The sequence below is a fragment of the Parasteatoda tepidariorum genome, chromosome 4 (assembly GCF_043381705.1).
Source record: "Parasteatoda tepidariorum isolate YZ-2023 chromosome 4, CAS_Ptep_4.0, whole genome shotgun sequence".
In the NCBI taxonomy this organism is placed as follows: domain Eukaryota; kingdom Metazoa; phylum Arthropoda; class Arachnida; order Araneae; family Theridiidae; genus Parasteatoda; species Parasteatoda tepidariorum.
In genome coordinates, this window is record NC_092207.1 from 63555048 (window position 1) to 63575386 (window position 20339).

Sequence of the window (20339 nt, forward strand, 5' to 3'; positions counted from 1 at the left end):
TATGAAAAGCTCAAGCTAATGGGGCTGATATGTGCTGTTTTTTTCCATAACAAGTTTTTGAAATTTATTTCTTCCAAAACTGCTATTTTTTTTTCTTTTTCGATTATATCAAATTAAGAAATAATTATTCTACTTTAGATAAAGAAACATTGTAATGTGTTAGGTTTTTGAAATTTTTCTTATCAAAATTAATAGCACACCAGGAGAGGACCACAAGTCTTCACTGCGAAGCAAATCACTTGGTACTTTTTATATTTTAAGTGATGCGTGGGTGAAATAAGTCAAAGAGGGATACATTTCCCTTCATTCACTCCAATGTATAACTGCCTACAAGATTTGATTAATTTTTAAACTACACTCCTAACACCTGTTCAGAGCAACAAATGAACTGGAAGTTCCTATTGAAGTTACCATCCATTCTATTCTTATGTTCTTAACTGAAAGTTTCATGCTAGCTGGTGAAACATTTCTTGAAAATGAACGGATTTTTTCATTTCAGTATCTCTTCTTTATGCAATTAAGCAAGAACTGGAAACAATAAATATACATTTAAACGAGGAAATTTAACAATATTTTCATATAAAATTGTTTGGTTCTTTTAAATTTTATTCGTATAAGCGGGTTGTTCGATTATCCGAAAGGCAATTAAGTGGGGACGACTTAACATACTGAATAATTCAACTATCACATGCGCAAAAAGTATAGATAATTTCTCCAAAAACTTGTTATTAAACCTAAGGTTTCTTTATAAATCCAAAAAAATAGTTTTGTTCCATTCACTTTCGCTTCAAATATATTTCAGGCTTAAAAACATTTTATAGGGTGTTTTTTTATCTATATTACTAATTAATTTGATTGAACGATATACCTAAAGTCAAACACTTGCAATCTATTACGAACTAGATAACATTTACGCTCAAAAGCAAAACAAAAAAATTAGTTTTGGAAGACAAGGACACAATATAAGCTAAACATCAGTAATTTATAGAAAAAGTAACTAATTTTTTAATAAATAATAAGGATAATTTATCGATATTTCTAAAAAATAAATTAAAAAGTCGAAATGAGAAATTTTTTTTTATAGAAGTACACATTTTTGAAATGAAATGAATGGAAGAAACTTTAAAAAAAGAACAAGTTTCTAAAAATCGATATATATATATATATATATTACTTCGTTTTACTCAATGAAATTATTGGTAAATTGAGTATGAACATAGGGTTAAAGAAAATACTCATGTTCTTCTATCTCGATTTAACAAAACAGCAAAGTTTGACAAATTTATTCTTATTGTAAATATTTTAGATATAACTTATTGTAAATATTTTAGAATTTCATAAAGTATGGTAACGTACATAACTTTAAACGTCATATACTCTAACAGTAACTTCATATACTCTAGAAGGGCAATCATGAGAAACAGTTCAAGACATTTTTGCTTATGGCAAACTCATCTGCTAAGAAAAATGCTTAAATTTTAGCTCAAGGAGTGCAACAATTATGTATTTTAATTTGGATAATTTCACTTCCCAGATATATAGTTTACTATTCTTACACTTTACTTACTGACAATAATTTTTTTCCTCCAATTTTTCACAACTCTTGTAAATATAATTGTCTCGCAGTGGACTGATCGTAAAGTCACAGTTCCCAGTAGAACACCGAAGTCAAACATCACTGGCTGCGGTCAGTAAGCGAGTGGGTGACCACTTTGATCTGTCTGAGAAGGGATCTAGGGTGCGCGGTATCGGTCCTCGTTAAACTGTTCTACCGTAAAGTGTTCGACTTCGCACGCAGGTAGTAGAGCTACCAAAGCAGGGGAGTCATCCCCTCTACAGAGGAACAAAATGGCGATGACATGTCTTTGGATCATCCTCAGGGATGTTTCCAAGACAATCGCCAAATGCCCATTGTGAATTATCTAGTGTGACGTAAATAAAGTACCTACCTCCATACCTACCTGAAAATGTAATTAAAAGTTTAACTTAATAAGATAATGCTACGTAAAAAAATCTAATGTTTTAAATAGGAAATATTTACTAGAAGTACTGTAAAGTAAAACGCCAGTTAAATTTATAAAACTTACAGCTTTAGAGAAATAAATTAGAAAATGATGATTTGTAAATTTTTTTAGGTAAGTCCAAATTTATTTTCCATAATCTAATGTTCAAGATCCGTTAGATTTAAAACTTTTATCAAAATATCAATACGTTTTAATAAATGTATAATAAAATCTGATGGAAGTGTTGCTATTTGTATGGGTGATACCAGTGGTTGTCTCCGCATGTAACACATGCAAGCTAATTAATATTTTTTTTAAAAGAAAAGCAAAACATTATGTGAAAATAAAACTTAATACGTCTTCATACCAAATGTAAAAAGATGAAATTAGCTTTATTCATACTTATAAAAAATGCATAACAATTTAGAACTTTTATAATTTTTTCAGTACGAGATATGAAATAACCTTAAGCTTCAACAGAATAACGGTAAGAGAACATAAATAGAAAAATTATGTGTTCATTGAAAAAAAAACTTATACCTGTTAATGCTTTTGAAACAAAGTCAATATTAAAGTGTTGTAGTTCAAACTATTACTATAAATTCAAATTTGCATCATGAAATCAAGCAGTTTGATGTCAATTGTGCGAGCGACAAAATGATTTTTTTAAAGCTTGTATAGTAACTCCTGGCGTATTTTTTAATACACATTCGATATTCCATGCTTTCAAGTCGTATAGATTTTGTGTAGAAAAACAAAATGTATCACCAAGTTCAAAACTCAATGCGGCGGTGGTGGAATATAGAGAGACAATATTTAAAAAACCTTAATTAGTCTATGTAAAAAACTCTTTTTCAGAATATTACTGGATTGATGTTCTTATTTTATTACTTTTATTCAGAAGTATTATTAAGACTTTTCATGCATTACTATCAAATATATGAGGCACACTAACTATATTTTCTACCTAAGTATATGAACCGCATCACAATATACTTCTTATGCTTTCATGAATGAATGAAGTGCACTATTAAAAATTTCCTGATAAAAATGGTCAATATCAATTTATTTAATTGTTATTTAACCATATTCAAACAAAACAGACAAATGACCATAAATTACATAGTACTCAAACTGTGAGAAAAACCGCTTATTGACTGCTTTCACCTAATACTGGCTGAGCGTTATCGCCCGCCAAACGCTGTGAGAAGCGCGGAGGTAGTGGGTTCGAATCTCGACGTAGCTCTGGATGTATTCCGCTTGATGCCCTTCTCTGAATTTTTCAATCCTCCTTCTACCTGACAAGGGCTTATAAGCCTAAATTAAACACAACAGACTGCTAATATATGCATTTTAATAAAGCAATACAGTTACACAAACAGAATTTTAGAACAGAACTTACCTATCCTAATGAAGCCTCTTAGTTCCTTTCAGCTAGGTACAAATTATATCCGAGAGGGCTAATCTGCCTGTCCTCTGATCTACTGAATGGTGGTTCGACTCCCCACATTGGCATCACAATATTTCCTCCATTCCCATCAACACATGAAGAGTTTTCAGTGTCCAGCAATCCCTAGTTTGTGAGTCTAAAATACCTTACTCGTGTTCGAGGAACGATGGCCGCCCCATAAAGTTGTTTAACACAAAAAAAGTCTAGCATTTCCTTTACGATAGGTGAAACAACCGGATAAGCTAATTAAACCACTTTCCGCGGTTCATTTAATAAAACATAACTCAACCACTATTTAACTCCAAAGCCCATTACCTAACGAAAAGCCTAGCTCCAATGTGCAGTTAAATATTTATTTTGCAGTTTTGAAACCATACTAGTTTTAAGTGGTTTCAAAACCATAACAGTAAAAATGTTCTTTACCATAACCTTTATGGTTAATTGGATGGACAAACTTCTGTCAATTATTTTACCGTAATTTTAAAAAAATAAAATTGTAACGGTGTGAATTTTGCAGTACGGCATCTCAATTGTGTTCGTTCGAGTCGCAATCAATGATGTATTACCATAAGACATTACTCAATCCATGATATCGCAAAGATGCGTTGCATTATTTACTATCGAAACCAAAATCGTGTTAAATCTTTTTTAAATATTTAATTTAACTATTTAATAATTAGAAATTAGAAATTATTCTTTATATGAAATAAACTTTTATAAACAAGTGGAAAAAATTATTGAAAGGGCGTCACTAAGTGTCCCAATTTCTTAACCCGTTTACGTTCTTAATTATTGGAACTCAGTTCTCTATACTTTAGCCGCTTGCTTAGCTTATTTGAGAGTCAGATTCCATCAGAGAAAAATAGGCTTATTTAGAGAAAGTATGATTTTGTGTTCAGTTTAGCAACTTAAAGTATCATATGTATTAAGTAATTAGCATATATTAAGCGACCCTTTTTAATATGTGTAAAATTTAGTTTGAAAATTACACAATCAAACGAGTTTTTTGTTGCATTTATACAAATGGTTGACCGTGCTTCCATCAGGTTTGGGAATTTAAAGTCTAAAATTAGTTTTGACATTAAAATGACATTTTGAGTTTATTTTTGTCGAAATGTACAAGTTTAAGAACATTACATATAACTGGGGTCGAGTTATGTCGCGAAAAACGTATAAGAGAGTTATGACACAATATCAGAATTAAAATCAGATTGGGACTCAAGTCCGGAAATATCATCATACGCGGATAAGGAAGCTTCTCCTATTATAACCTGTTGAGAAGCACAGGAAAAAGCAGATCATAATAGGGGAGGCACCTCTATTAGCGTATGACGAAATTTAGGGTTATGGGTTACAATGTAATTTTAATCCTGATGATATGTTCTAATTTCTTTAGAACTTTGCAGCAACATTTTTTTGCAATCACCTATTACGTATAACGTTTTTAAACTGTATAAAATGCATAAACATTTTAAATACTAGGCCTGACTAGTAAAAATAAATGAATAGGCATTCAACTCATGCTCTTTTACCTTTCATGTTTTAAATAATCGCAGAATATAATTTTCGTACAATTCGAATTCTTTTTCACAGGGCGTATAAATGCATTTGAGTTCTTTTAAAAAAATTGTATTTTTACTTCTTTTTAAAAATTGTTATTTGTTTAACGATGTGAAATAAGAGTTGAAGTGGTCGCGATACCCTATTTTCTTTATTTAAATTTGTGCGCTATATCTTATACAAATATTAATATTTCTATATTTGATCTTAAACTACAGTAAATAACTTTAAACTCAGTAATAAAAAATAAAATTGCCTTTAACTTTATTGTATTTTGTCACATCAAAGATTTATTGTCGTAAACAAAAAGCTTTCGACTATTAGAAGGATACAATTCCCACTACCTCTATTTAATTTTCATAAATGGAAATATCATTAAAATTTTTCTGCAAAAGTAACAAATTGTGATTGTTTAAATATTAATCAAATAAATTTTCATTTACTGATCGCAAAAAAAATTAACTTTCTTTTTGCATAATTAAATACAAAAAAATTTTTTTAATTCAATTAGTTGCAAGATTGATGCAAATCACTTAGCGAAGAGATATATCTGGATCAAGGTGATTGGGTGACACACCTTCTCAATGAATTTCACCTGGTATTCTTCGATTAAATATTCGCCCAATTTAAATAATATAAACTCGAACAAAGGATGGGTATTCAAGATGTTTTCTGAATAAATTAAGCGGTTTAACAGGCAAAAGAATACATTATTGCACCTTGACCAATTTATCAAAATACGGAAGAAAGTGTCCAGATTGTCAGTATATAAAGAGATGGAAATTATTCGAATCACTATTATCAAGAGTGATAAAGTTCTCAAATCATCATGAAGGTAAAATTATTTTACTTTTCTTTCATAAATCAAAACTTAAAACTGAATATTTTTGTTATATTTTTCTTCATGTTTTAAAACGCTTTTTAAAATTTAGCAATTTAAAATTTTTAAATCACAGACATAATCAGTTTAATGGAATACAAAAATCAGATTGATATTGGTAATTAGCTAGTATATGAGATAATTTTCAGAAATCTGAGTGAGTTTCGTTAAAACTGCAATAGTATTTTCATTGCTAAATGTATTTTTGGCACTTATATGATTGAAACTATGAGTAGAAACTGAAAACAGCATTCTATTACTTTTTGCTGACATTTAAAGTTCGCATATGAAGTGGTTAAACTTTTGGCGTTTGAAAGTGCTTAAAGTAATATCTCAGATATTTAATTTAATTTTTAATTATACAAATTAAATGGTTTCTGATTGATTAAACATATTTTTAAAATTTCAAATATTTAATCTAAACATCGATTATATGATTGTTATTTTAAAAAAATGCGGTATTTTACTTTCTTTTAACTTCATATTTAAGTATGAAACTATTGTACGTTTTTTTATATAAACTATCATGAAAAAACTATTATGATAAAAAGCGTAATGTTGAATGTTTTAATAATGAACCAAATAAAGAGGCAAAATTGCTTGCAAGAATATCAAAATATGCTGAATTGTATAAAAATTAGCGTCAATTTTATTGTTAAAATTTCATAAATACGCTTGTATTTAAATGTTTGAACTTTTTAAATATATTTTCCCATAGCTTCTAAAAAAAAGAAATTTTTAAAAGTTTTTCAATTTTGAGCATCTAAAACTGTTAGTTTACTTACATAGTTTCAATATTTAAAAAAAATAATGCTAGCATGAGTAATAAATTTTTAATTGAGGTTCAAAAAGATGTCGACGCTACAATACTTGAATGAATGAAATGAAAATAATAAAAATACTTTGATAATCACAATTGATTCGTCTTAAATTTTGAATTGGATTTCCAGAATGGAAAATAGTACAAAATAATTATTGTCCTTTCTTTGCTTTCTACTGTTAATTAGTTTTAAATGCTTCACTAATTACGGAAAGGGTACAATACAATAATTTTACATTGCTTTCGTCATTTCTTTCAATTGTAGCGTGCACTAATTTCTTTATAGCAATAATTATATTATATTCCATACACTTTAAAAATTTCGATTTAAGAAACTAGTAATGATAGAAATTGTTACACTTAATAATTGTAATGATGTTTCTGAAGAATTCAACAATTTTATTTTTTAATAGCATGTTAAAATATTATAGTTTTTGAAACAGTACTATACGACTTTAACATTCTTCCTTGTAAACAAATATATATAAAGCAATAGTAGTTTCTAGTAAAACATACTAGAAAACCGATTGTGTCTTTGCACATTGTACACAGCAGATAAAACTCCTAACTGTTTCAGTTTTTTTTTTCGTACTATTAAAAATAACATCAATTTTGCAGTTGTATGTAGCGCAACTAAAATATAAGTATCGTTTAGGTCTTTATTTTATTGTCAGTACTTGCTGTTTCCCAAGCGGCTGTACTCCTCGGAACTGGAGCTAGCTCACAATACAGAAGTCAAGATGTAAGTATAGTTTTCTTTTGTAATTAAATTAGTTTTTTCAAAGAAACTATTTCAAAGTTCAGTTAAATAAATTCTTGTATTTTTTTCTAAAATATATCCAAAAAATAATTTCTTGTGCATGAAGAGTTTTACATAATATTTTACTTCAGGGTTTGAGGGAGAAAAGAATTTATATGCCTTGAAAAATGTGAACTGATTCCTTATAAATTCATTAGAATAATTAGTTTTTTTTTTTCATTTTTTTTCTACAAAAATGGTACATTTTTTGTATTTCTTATAAATAAATCGTGTTTTTTTAAAATTTATATACATAAAACTTCGACTTGCTTTAAATTGTTTAATTAAATTTCTTTGAAATTAAGTTTACATTACCCTACACATTTTTTTCCTTCTTTTTCAACACACTGTTTCAATAGGAATAGGCTATATTGTTTTGATAAATGCGAGATTAAGTTATAAGATAATATATAAATTATTTCAAACAGTAAATACTTAAAACTAAACACTTTAATATGACAATCAGTATATTGAGGGACATTTGAGCGAAAATTGTTTATACTGAAGTTATATTTATAATATTTAAAATTATTTTTCTTTAAAGTAATTTTTAAAGAAAATATAATACATTTTTATTAATACTACTCTGTTTACTGAATAAATTGTTACGTTTGAATATGTTTGAAAATGTTGTTTAGGTTTAAAAACACTTATATTTAATTTTAAAATTTTATTTTGAAATTTGTACACAGAAATATATTTATTGTTTTCAGTTGTTGCATTTAAAAAAAATTGAACCAACATAGTGCTCTGTTTACCTCAGTTTAAAAATTAATAAGCAGAAATAATGCATTTCTGCTGAATAAACGTGAAATAAGGATTTAAGGCTCATTTGTAATAAAAATAAATGAATGAAATTTATTTATATTGGCTCAATTTGCTTGGAATAAAATATTAATTTGAAACCTTTACTACACATTTTTCGTTCCATTTTATTTTGTATTTATACGATAATAGTATTCAAATTCATATGCATATTTCTGATCATAACTGAAAATTAATTACTTAACAAAATGCAGTTTTTCGAAATATTATTGTTATTGAAATTTTTTAAAATTAATTTGTGAGATCTGATATTTGAGAATCACATGCACGATTTATAGATAATTTTAGATCACTTTTAGAATAGTGTTTTGTTAATATTTGTATCAGGTTTAAACTCAATTACAATTAGAATGTAACTATAAAGCGTGACGAGACTGAGTGTTGTTTTTTTGTTAAGGGCCTTGGAAACTATGCTTTTGGATATAACGAAGGACACCCATCCGGGGCTACTTTCCGCAAAGAATCCGGAAGCAACGGTGTCGTTGCTGGCTCATACGGTTTAACTGATGCCGATGGTCGACAACGTATTGTCAACTACGTTGCTGATGCCGCCGGATTCCGTGCCGACATCAAGACCAATGAACCAGGAGTTGAACCAAAAGATCCCGCTCACGCTGCCATCAACAAGGCTGGATTGGTTGTTGCCCCAGCTGCACCCATTGCATACGCTTCACCAGTTCCTGCAGCTCTTCCAGCTCATGTACCTGCAGCACCAGCACTGACCTATGCCGCCGCTCCAGCTGTTATCCCAGCAGCATTGCCAGCTGCACCAGCACTAGCCTACGCCGCTGCTCCCTCTGCTGTGTCTGTAAGAGCAGGTGGACCTCTTGGTTACAGTTACAACACTTTTATTGGACATCATGGTCTTGCCCACGCACCTTTAGCGCACCAATTCTACTACTAGATATTTTGCACTTGACAAGTGAAGGAATTGAGACACGTTTACCTGTTTGTCACCGAGCTTCTGATACTTGATCAAAATTTAAAAATAAAATAGTTTGATCCAATGATTTATTGTTGTTTTTGTAACTAACACATATTTTATAAAAATACACATATTTATAACGCAGCTCATATCATATAAACTCATGTTATCTCAACTTTCTCAAAACGTATATTACCTAACTCATATTACATTAACTTGCGGCATAAACAGTATCTACATCGAGAAAAATAATATCAACACTTCACAAATTCTTTTATAATAATATATTTATAAAATTTTATCAACATATTTATAAAAATAATTTAACATACGATGCTACAGTTTATAAAAATGTAATGGATTATTGTACCAGCATACTATTTTAAATATGAGTGCTTAATTTTTAGTGATGTGTTTATGAGTTAATAGAAAAAAATGCTTTCAGAAAATTAAGCTTATATTTTGTTTAAAAAAATTGATTGATGTTATGCGCTTAGATATGCAATTTAATTGTAAATGCTATACTCTAAATTATGATTTTTTTATAGTTGCTTGCTAATTTTGCTTTAAGTAAACATATGCTTTATGAAAATAGAAAATTTCAAAGGGATAGGAACGTAACAACTTAAGTAAGAAAAAAAAATATTTCTAAGAAAATATCTTCTCTGAAATAAGTCAGCTACCTTAATTTTTCTGAACAAATTTGTATATTTTGCAGAAAACATAGTAGTTATCGATTTACTACTATGGCGTCTTGCAAGCTTGTTTTCTACTTTTTTAAACGATATTAGGAATTATTGGAATAACATTCAAAAATTTCCAGAGCTTTTCTTGAAAACTTTTAAAATTCAGTGGCCTTTCCATTTTCAAAAAACAATTATCGAAAATCTTCTATATTTTCAAAATAATTAACATCATATAAATAATTACATTAATAAACATCAAAACGCAATGAAATATAAAACCATTTTCTATTGCTTTTACTCATTCCTTTTGGGCAAAAAAAATCACATAATATGATTAAGTTTTCTCACATATTTCAAATAAAACTCTAGCCATAATTTAAAAGCATTTAGCCGTAATATTCATTTATAAATATCTTTTATTACATTTTCGAATGCCCTGCCAACCAGGCTATCCCATCCCCCATTAAATACATATTACATCTGCTTTGCACTTATAAAACAATAATGAAATTATATTTACTTTTATTACAAGATTTGTGTAAAGTTGTATTGAGTGAACATTGACACGCATTATGATAAATACAAAANTTATCGATTTACTCTTTGCAAACTTGTTTTCTACTTCTTTAAACGATATTAGGAATTATTGGAATGACATTCGAAAATTTCCAGAGGTTTTCTTGAAAACTTTTAAAATTCAGTGGCCTTTCTATTTTTAAAAATAAATTATCAAAAATCTTCTATATCTTCAAAATATTTATCATTTCTTTATAAGACATCAAAACGTAATGAAATATAAAACCATTTTCTATTGCTTTTACTTATTCATTTTGGCCGAAAAAAATCACATAATATGATTAAGTTTTCCCACATATTTCAACTAAAACTCTAGCCGTAATTTAAAATATTTACCCGTAATATTCATTTATAAATATCTTTTATTACGTTTTCGCCTGCTCTGCCAACCAGTCTATCCCATCCCCCATTAAATACATATTACATCTGCTTTGCGCTTATATAACAATAATGAAATTATATTTACTTTTATTACAAGATTTGTGTAAAGTTGTATTGAGTGATAAATACAGCTTCGCTTCATTATGATAATTACAAAATTGTGCAATAATATTTGGAAAAAAATTTTTTTTTCAATATATTGCCAATTAATCTATCAGTCAGAAAATTTTCAAAAATCTTTTTAAAAGTTAAAATAGGATAAACAAATTTTTAAAATAAAATAGGATCAAAATACAATTAATTCCAAAATATCAAAAAATTAAAATAGGATATAATGGATAAAATTGTAAATAAGGTTGTAACTGGAAAGCAAAGTGTTTAAATTTTATCTTAATAGAATCGAAAACTAACTCTTTGAAACCAAATATGTGTTTCGACAACTAAACTATTTCGTATTGTTCAGTTTCAGTTAAATATAATAATCTATTTATTGTCAAGAAGTTAAAGATGGTTGTAGCAATCATGGGGGTTAGTGAGAGTAGCGAGCAGAGGGTAGAATTCCCTTGGTATGACATATTAGCTATGCAGTAATTGCATTTATCATCATTTCAGCATATTATCACTTTGCTAATTCTAAAATAAACTTTTGCCAGTATTTAATGTTTTTTATGTTGTCCAATTTAACAATAAATTTACACTAGGTGCACCAAAAATTTGTTCTAATAAAAAAGTATTTTACTTCGACCAATTAATGTTTGAAAAATTAGCCAGCTAATATACATGTTCTAATTTCTTTTGCGACATATTTTTATGCGTTCAGCAACCATACTTAATGATAATCTAAAATGCAACATTTCAGCAATCTATTATATATTTTTATAAAAAACTTTCAATTGTGTTTTAATTGGAATGCACAAATTTTCCCAATGCATGTGGTTCAGATTTATTTCCGATTAAGCAGATCATTAAAAGTGAATTGCATCAAATAGATGATCAGTAGTATATAATAACGTCACACTAGAACTATTCAATGGGCTATTGGTGACTGTCTGAGAAACATCCCTAAGGATAATCCAAGAACATTCCGTCACAATTTTGATCCTCTGCAGAAGAAATAACTCCTCTGCCTTGTAAAAACCAGAAAGCTTGCAAGTGCACTTTACTTTAGAATGAATTAATGATGATTGATACCGTGCACCCTCGATTTCCGCGCATGCTGATCAAAGTGGTCACCCAACCTCTCACTGATCTCAGCCATTGATGTTTGACTTTAGTGATCTATTGGGAACCGCGCCTTACGATCAGACCACTGTTGGACTAAGATACATCAAAATCATTTTAAACCAAAAAGTAAGTATTCGCAACAAGCATGCAAACAGCAAACTCAGCAAAATATATTTAAAAAGACTGTTTAAAAAAATTGATCAACAAAATTAGGCTAAGCAAGAGTTCTTGTTTAAATCTATTCTATATTTTAGTGCAAATTTTACTAAAAAAATATTTTGGTGATTCAGATCTTAAGTTCGTTTGCAAAAGTGTTTAATGAATTTCAATGACCTTTGCAACAAATTTTTCTTTCTTTCCAATAATTAAAAATTAAATGCTCCACGTCTGAAAATTTTCTTTCAAATTTCAAACAGCAATTCGTTTTAAAATGGGTTTTTTAAATTAGAAAAGAATAGTGCCACCCACGTTATGCTTTTCTTAAAAGTTAAAATAGAAAAGATAATAAAAATAACATTAAGAGCAGTTAATTACGAGTAATGTTAAAATTTAGGTTGTATGCACAATATGCGTTGAATACTGTTATTATTCTGTTTAAAATTATTATTTAATAATTGTTTTGAATCATTTTTTTTGGAAAATTAAAATGCAATAATTTTTTTATTGAAGTAGATAATTTTGGTAAAGTTAATTATTATTAATATGTAAAGTAATCATGTAAAATGAATTATTTTCGGGAAGGTATTAAGTTATAGTATGCAATAGCATCACTTTGCTGTTGCTTAAAAATTTTAAATAAATCTTCTTATTACACTTATAAATGTATTTTATTGCCAACCAAAAAACCAGGACATTTTAAGTGTTTTTATTTGAATGGTCTAAAAATTAAATGGATATTTTACAAAATCGCATAATTCTAGCCGCAACTACTTAATCTGTTTTTATGAAATGGAAAATATGTTAAATGTATAAATATATAAAATGGAAGATCTGTTAGCTTTTAAAATTAATTTATCGCTTAATATGATTTAAGTGAAAATATGGTATATCAATTCTATTTTTTTCGAACTATTTTTTAAAGTCTATTAGCAAAAAAAGAAATTTTTATTACTTTAAATTTTTCGTTTCAATTTTAAATGTCTTTTTCAATTGTTGGAAAAACGAAAAGTGAAGAAGCATGGAATCTTTGGAAAACATGAAAATAGTTTGAATTTAAATGTATATTTTTGCATGAAAAATATTATGAACAATAACTGTAAATAGACATTTTATTTTCATCACATACAAACGTATAAGCACGGCATCACTTTGAGCAGATAAGGCTACCGCAACCTCACCCTATGGCACAACATAAAAAAAGAGAGTTCTTTGTTCCGAAATATAATTCCTTATAATTTAATAGAAATATCCGTAATGTCCTGGATGAGCGTAACCATGATGTCCAACTACACTGTTGTAAGCAAAAGCTCCAGCTGGATGTCCGGCATAATGGAGAGCTGAAGGAGCATGATGCAAACCTGGAGCAGCATAATGTGCAAGAGGAGCAGCAGGTGCTGGATGAGCATGGTGAAGAGCTGGAGCAGCATAATGGGCAACAGCTGGGGCTGCAATCACTCCAGCTTTGTTGATGAGGGTGTTAGCTGGATCCTTTGGTTCAACACCTGGCTCGTTAGTATTGATGTTAGCTCGGAATCCAGCGGCATCAGCTACGTAGTTGACAACTCGTCGACGACCATCAGCATCAGAGAGTCCGTAGGATCCAGAAACAACGCCTGGAGATCCAGTTTCTCTTCGGAAAGTAGCCCCAGATCCATGGCCCTCATTGTAACCGAAAGCGTAATTACCTACACCCTATGAATAAAAATATATTTTAAAAAAATAATATGTTTGTCTCCTTTTAGGCACATTTTTTCTTTAGAAAATCCTCAACTAACTAGGATTTCTTATTTTGGATTTAAAAAATATTTAAAAAAGGACACTAAATATTTAAAAACACTTATAAAGAGGAGAAAAAGTTATTTTAACAAGTATTTAAAAATTACTTTTGTCTCCTTCTGAGCTAAATGTTTTTTAAGAAAATCCTCAGCTAACTAGGATTTATTTTCTGGATTTAAAAAATACTTAAGAAAGGAGATTAACTACTTAAAAATACATATAAAAAGGAGAAAAAATTATTTTAACAAGTATTTAAAAAATACGTTTGTCTCCTTTTGAGCTAGATTTTTTTTACGAAAACCCTCAGCTAACTAGGATTTATTTTTTTGGATTTAAAAAATACTTAAGAAAGGAGACTAACTACTTAAAAATACTTTTGTCTCCTACTGAGCCCAAATTTTCTTTAGAAAATCCACAACTAACTAGGATTTATTATTTTACAGCAAAATTTTTGAAAGCTAAAAAAAAATTCTGATTTTGCTTAAAGCATAGTTATAATTCTTGTGGATAATAATTAATGATTTATAACTTAAAATGTGTTTATTAAGCATCAGTTTTAGATTTCAAATGTTTAAAGATAAGTTTAGCCCAGGTAGCAGAAATACATCAAATTTACGTTAAAAATACGTGTATTTCACCATTAAATTTTACTAAGCATTTGTAAAATTCACGTAAAAGTGAAACGTTGAATTATAGCAAAAAATGGTTATCCAAAATTATGCATAAATGAATTCGTTTCTTTTACGACCATTTTAATAACCACTTTTTTCTAGGTAAGAATGAATACTTTATTTTTTACATAGTATCTATGTTAACAATAGGTCAAAATAAACGTAAGTTGAAACGTCAAATTATACAAAAATCTGAAAACTTGCATAAATAAACTCGAACCGAAATTTACTGAAATTTAAATGGTAAATTTGGCTTCGTCAATAATAGGTAAAATACACAAAATAATTTTTACTAAATCTAAAAAGTAAATATTCCTTCAAAAAGTAAATATTCGAAAATACTTCGTAAAACATACGAAAACAATCTTACCGAAGGGTAGAGGGTAAAATCTACGAAAGCTTTTTTTTACCAAATATCTGATTGGTAATATCATTCCGTCAATATTACGTCAAATTTACGTATGAAGCGTACTGACTTTACCAATTTTCTAAAAATTAACGTTTAATTTAAGCAAGATGGTACATGGGAGACTTTTGATTGTATAATTTTTAGTACGAGAATAATTATAATTTTTAGTACGAGAATAATTATTTTACAATTTAAGAAAAACTTTTGTATCACATTTTAACGTGAAAATACATAAATATGTTTATGATATAAATTGAATTGCTGAAAGGAAAACTACTATAAACATAACAATGAAGCACTTTTTCAATTAAATTAATTCATAAATTCATTGATTTCGTCTCCTTAAAATTTATGCTGCTTCGACCATACGTCATATTCTTGCTGATTTGATCATTAGTTTAAAAGCTTCTGAATCTACGCTTGATAATTGATTGTATTATGAAACTAGCAAATCTATGAATTAATATTTAAAAACTTATATTAACAGTAAATGTTAATTTTTATGCTTTTAAAATGCTCTGGATTTTGTTTTTGATATTATGTTGAACACTAGCTTTTCTATTTAATTCCTGTAAGCGCATTTAAATATCAAACAAAGTCAACCAAATAAGGTTGCATATTTAGCTTAAATAAAAGTCATGCATATCTTTAATAATTTGAAAGATATTTTAAAAATATTTAAAAAATATTTTTATCAATTAAACAACAGATAAAATATACTCCAACATTATTAATTTATTTACAAAGCATTTCGCGTATTCATCATATGGTGATATTGTAGCTGTTTTTATAATACAATCAATTATGCTCAAACAATAAATTATACACTTTATTTATGTTTATCTACTATTGGAATTTTTATTTGAGAAGTAGCAAATATAATAACTTATAACAAAGTTTAGATCTGTTCATAAGATTGGAATGCTTTTTAATACAAAGATAGAATTTAGATAGAATTTCTTAGAATAGAATTTTTTTTTGATAAGAGTCAAAATTGAACAAAAATATTACCATTTGTATTATTTAGAGTATTTTAAATTTTAATTCAATTTCAGAATACTTAATACTGCTTTAAAAATAAAAGAACTACTAAAGTTTTGTTTTTAAAGTTACTATTTTAAAAATATAAAAAATAATACATTTCAACTCCCACTATTTTTAAAGTTTTTAAGCATTTGCTCATTTTAAAATTAAATGCAAAGCTTACTTCAGAATTCAATATACAACGTTTTTAGATGTGTTTCAACTACTATTGAAAGAAACTTTGAATAAACTACATCAGTGTGTTTCATTGCCAAATTTTAAATAAAAAATGCTTCTTTACAATAAAATGCCAAAAATCGATGAATTTTTTCTTAAAAAATATAAATAGTTTCAAAAGTGCTATTCCATCAACTAAAATGATGTTGAAATAAAGGAATTTAACATGGTTTGTTTTAAAAAAATAAGTTGCCTATTCCAACCACAAGCTGTTTTTGCGAACATGCAACAGAAAGTAATTAGTGCAGAATCAATTTTAGTTTACAGAAACTTTTAATATTTACCTCGATTTTATTTTTGTTATATTATATCAGTTTGTTATTTGATTTTAAATAAATGAAAAAGTATTTTATTTTAAACTATTAAGTTTTTAACTATTTTATCACAACCTGTGACATATCTGTTATTTCTCATTTCTATTATGACAAATGATATTCTTCATTCTTTGCTTCCATTTTTTAATGTTATGTAACTGAAAAAGTAGATAAACTACTAAAGTTTTTTCTACTTTTTTATTGATAAAATAGAGGTATTGATAGAGATATTGATTGGTAAAATAGAGGTATTGATAAAATACTTACATCCTCAGTTCTGAACTGTTCACTTGCTCCTCCAAGAAGAACAGCGGCTTGTGAAGCAGCAAAAAGAGCAAAAAGAATGATGACCTGATAATTAAAAATATGATTGAATTAGCAGTGTGAAAATTATCCATTCGAATATTTATAATGAGTAGAGTAAAATATTTAGTTGTAAGGTTATATATTACAAATAATCATTTATCTTTAATCATTATTCATTTGTCTTTAAAACAAATATTGATGTGCAAATGTGCATAAAAGAGTCACCATAGAAGTAAATATTTTTCACGCTCTATTTTTTGCTTAAATTAAAATAAATTTGCACAATATACAGATTTTCTGCGACAATCGAATCTCAAATTTGAAATTTATTTTGGGAAAAAGGTTTAATTTCGATTTGCCATATATAATACATTTTCATTCTTTAAGATATAAATAAAATAGGAATGCTTCATTTTTATTTAAAATTCTAATTAATCAAAGAATCTACATTCAACTAAAATTTTAATAAATAAATACAAGCAGTGTACACAACACAAAACTTCATTATGAAGTTTTGTGTTGTGTACACTATGCATTCCTGTAAATATACAGGAATGCATATTTACAGGAATTTTTCAAAAATTTCTAATTACTACGCTAAAAAATGGCTCATAAAGTATATTCTTGCTTTGTATGTAAAAACATTTTATTTTGTTGCTTTTAAGAGGAAAATTAAAATCAATCATTTTTTAAAATTTTCATTTGTTGCTCACGAAACATAAAACTATACAGAGGCAAATCACATTACCATGTACTTCTGTCGTTAAATTTAATCAATAAAAAGACCTTTTTTATTGGTAGCTGAAAAATTGCTTTTATATTGAATTTTAATTTCACATTTGGGATAGTTTAGGACTAGGAGAGTTTAGGATTTTTAGATTGTTACGAGTTCCCTAGTATAGTCTTGTCTTACTGCTGCTAATTACACTATAAGCTAAAAATTAAGAATTAGCTTTTAACGGAAACTTTTAAATTCTAAAAGTAAAATTTTAGATAGATTTCCTAAAGTGAAATGTATGAAAGGACATTTGAAAATTGAATTTTAATTTCACATTTAGAATAGATTAGGACTAGGAGATTTTAGGATTTTTAATTTGTTACGAATTCCCTATTATAGTCTTGTATTACAGCTGTTAATTACATTATACGCTAAAAATTAAGAATTAGCTTTTAACAAAAACTTTTAATTTCTAAAAAGTAAAATATAAGATAGATTTCCTAAAATGAAATATATGAAAAGACATTCGAAAAACCAAGTTTACTTATTTTAGAAAATTGATGAAAATATCTTAATTAAATTTCTACATAAATACGTACCTTCATGATTATTTTGTTTGATTCTTGAGAACGTTAACTCAATTATGCCCATAATCTAACATGCGCACCCTTTTATACCCATAAGCTGTGACAAAAGGTGTAGCCATTTTTCCGACTAGTTCCCCAACATTTATCTTTAAAAAAATTAATAAAACAAAGGAAAGAAATATGAAAATGAAGAAAGAATTGTCATGAGAAATGAAGGAAAAATAAAAATCCGCGCCCATCTCTTGAATGCTAAAGGTGACCAGGAATGCTCATTGTTCAAAAGGCCAAGATGTCTTAGTGGCTGGTACGGGTGTGGTTCCGAGAGTTGTAGTAGCCTTGATCCAGATCGCTTCTTCAGGTGTCATCATGAGCACTTCCTACACAACTGGACTTTTCTTCGGGAAATACCATTAATTAAAAAAAACTATTCATAATTTTATAATGATATGCAGATTCTTTGAATTTCCTGGACATTTTTTCTTTTTGTTAAAGGTCTTTTTTGCCTGTTTTCTGTAACTAAAGCAAAATGAATGACCTTGTAGCGGGTTGCGTTGTTTGTAGTCCGATTTGTTAGTTTAACATTTAAAAATTAAGTTTAAAAATTTATGATCGATGCAAATATTTCATAGATACTGATATTCATTGCTTTTTCTTATTCCAAATTATTAAAAATAGATACAATCACTGCGCAATGATAGTAAGAATTTATGTCAACTGGAGCAACAATTCGGCTAATTTCATAGACACTGATATTCATTGCTTTTTCTTATTCCAAATTATTAAAAATAGATACAATCACTGCACAATGATAAAAAGAATTTATATCAACTGGAGCAACAATTCGGCTAATTTCATAGACACTGTTATTCATTGCTTTTCCTTATTCCAAATTATTAAAAATAGATACAATCACTGCACAATGATAACACGAATTTATATCAACTGGAGCAACAATTCGGCTAATTTCATAGACACTGTTATTCATTGCTTTTTCATATTCCAAAGTTTAAAGANCTTATTCCAAATTATTAAAAATAGATACAATCACTGCACAATGATAATAAGAATTTATATCAACTGGAGCAACAATTCGGCTAATTTCATAGACACTGATATTCATAGCTTTTTCTTATTCCAAATTATTAAAAATAGATACAATCACTGCACAATGATAATAAGAATTTATATCAACTGGAGCAACAATTCGGCTAATTTCATAGACACTGACATTCATTGCTTTTTCTTATTCCAAATTATTAAAAATAGATACAATCACTGCACAATGATAATAAGAATTTATATCAACTGGAGCAACAATTCGGCTAATTTCTAATAATAAACTCTTTTTTGTTGTTGATGGTTTTCATTGACTTTATGTTTCAATATCAAGACATACTTTTCACTAGCAACTAAATAGTTTTGAATTTTTTGTTCAATATAAAGAAGCTTGAAATTAAAAGAACTTAATTGATGGTTCTAGCTACTATATGCAGAAATACAATTTATCTGATACATTAATAATTGATGCTTAATAGTAAATGCAAGTTGTTGTTTTTTTTCTGGCAAATTTGTATGATAAATATATTTTGTAATGGTTTGAGGATAAGCAGATAATGTATATTATTAGATGCAAGCTTCAAACAATAACTGGAACACATACAAATCTAAGCAATAATGTAGAACCGTTAAAAAAAAGTAACCCTATAATTCAATACTTTCGAATCGCGAATAATCCAGCTTCCTCAAATTTTATATCATTAAATAACCATTTGCTGTTCACTGTTAGCTTAGCTGTAGAACTGAGATTTCTGAGATTTTGGAGAAAAATAAAAAATGTTTTCCGCAGTTAGAAGGCAGCTATTAGCGATTTTTTTTCGTTAGATAGCTTAATGTTTGAAAAGAATGTATTAAAAGTAAATTTATTAAAAGGTGCAGATAATAATAGTTTTTAAAGCGCACATTCTAACTATAGGGGAGAGTGGGGTAGCCCCGCTCACTTAAGGAGTATTG

The 20339-nt window shown here is 28.0% G+C and overlaps 2 protein-coding genes across 2 annotated transcripts; one reads left to right on the plus strand and one right to left on the minus strand.

Moving 5' to 3' along the window:
• The first annotated feature begins 5730 nt into the window (after positions 1–5730).
• Positions 5731–9347, plus strand: LOC107453828 (adult-specific rigid cuticular protein 15.7). The gene is made up of 3 exons (XM_016070794.3): positions 5731–5848; positions 7369–7455; positions 8735–9347. Exons 1-3 carry the CDS (start codon positions 5843–5845, stop codon positions 9239–9241), a joined length of 600 nt encoding a protein of 199 aa, XP_015926280.2. The 5' UTR covers positions 5731–5842; the 3' UTR covers positions 9242–9347.
• A 4032-nt stretch (positions 9348–13379) lies between these two features.
• On the minus strand, positions 13380–18580 carry LOC107453962 (cuticle protein 14-like). Its single transcript, XM_016070986.3, has 3 exons — positions 18342–18580; positions 16986–17069; positions 13380–13980 (listed from the first exon to the last, which is right to left on the minus strand). Exons 1-3 carry the CDS (start codon positions 18345–18347, stop codon positions 13525–13527), a joined length of 546 nt encoding a protein of 181 aa, XP_015926472.2. The 5' UTR covers positions 18348–18580; the 3' UTR covers positions 13380–13524.
• Between the last annotated feature and the right edge of the window lie 1759 nt (positions 18581–20339).

Coding starts and splice junctions, on each gene's coding strand:
- LOC107453828 (XM_016070794.3), top strand. Junction 7,456..8,734: donor CACAATACAGAAGTCAAGAT/GTAAGTATAGTT, acceptor TTTTTTGTTAAG/GGCCTTGGAAACTATGCTTT.
- LOC107453962 (XM_016070986.3), bottom strand. Junction 13,981..16,985: donor AACAGTTCAGAACTGAGGAT/GTAAGTATTTTA, acceptor TTTTATTCATAG/GGTGTAGGTAATTACGCTTT.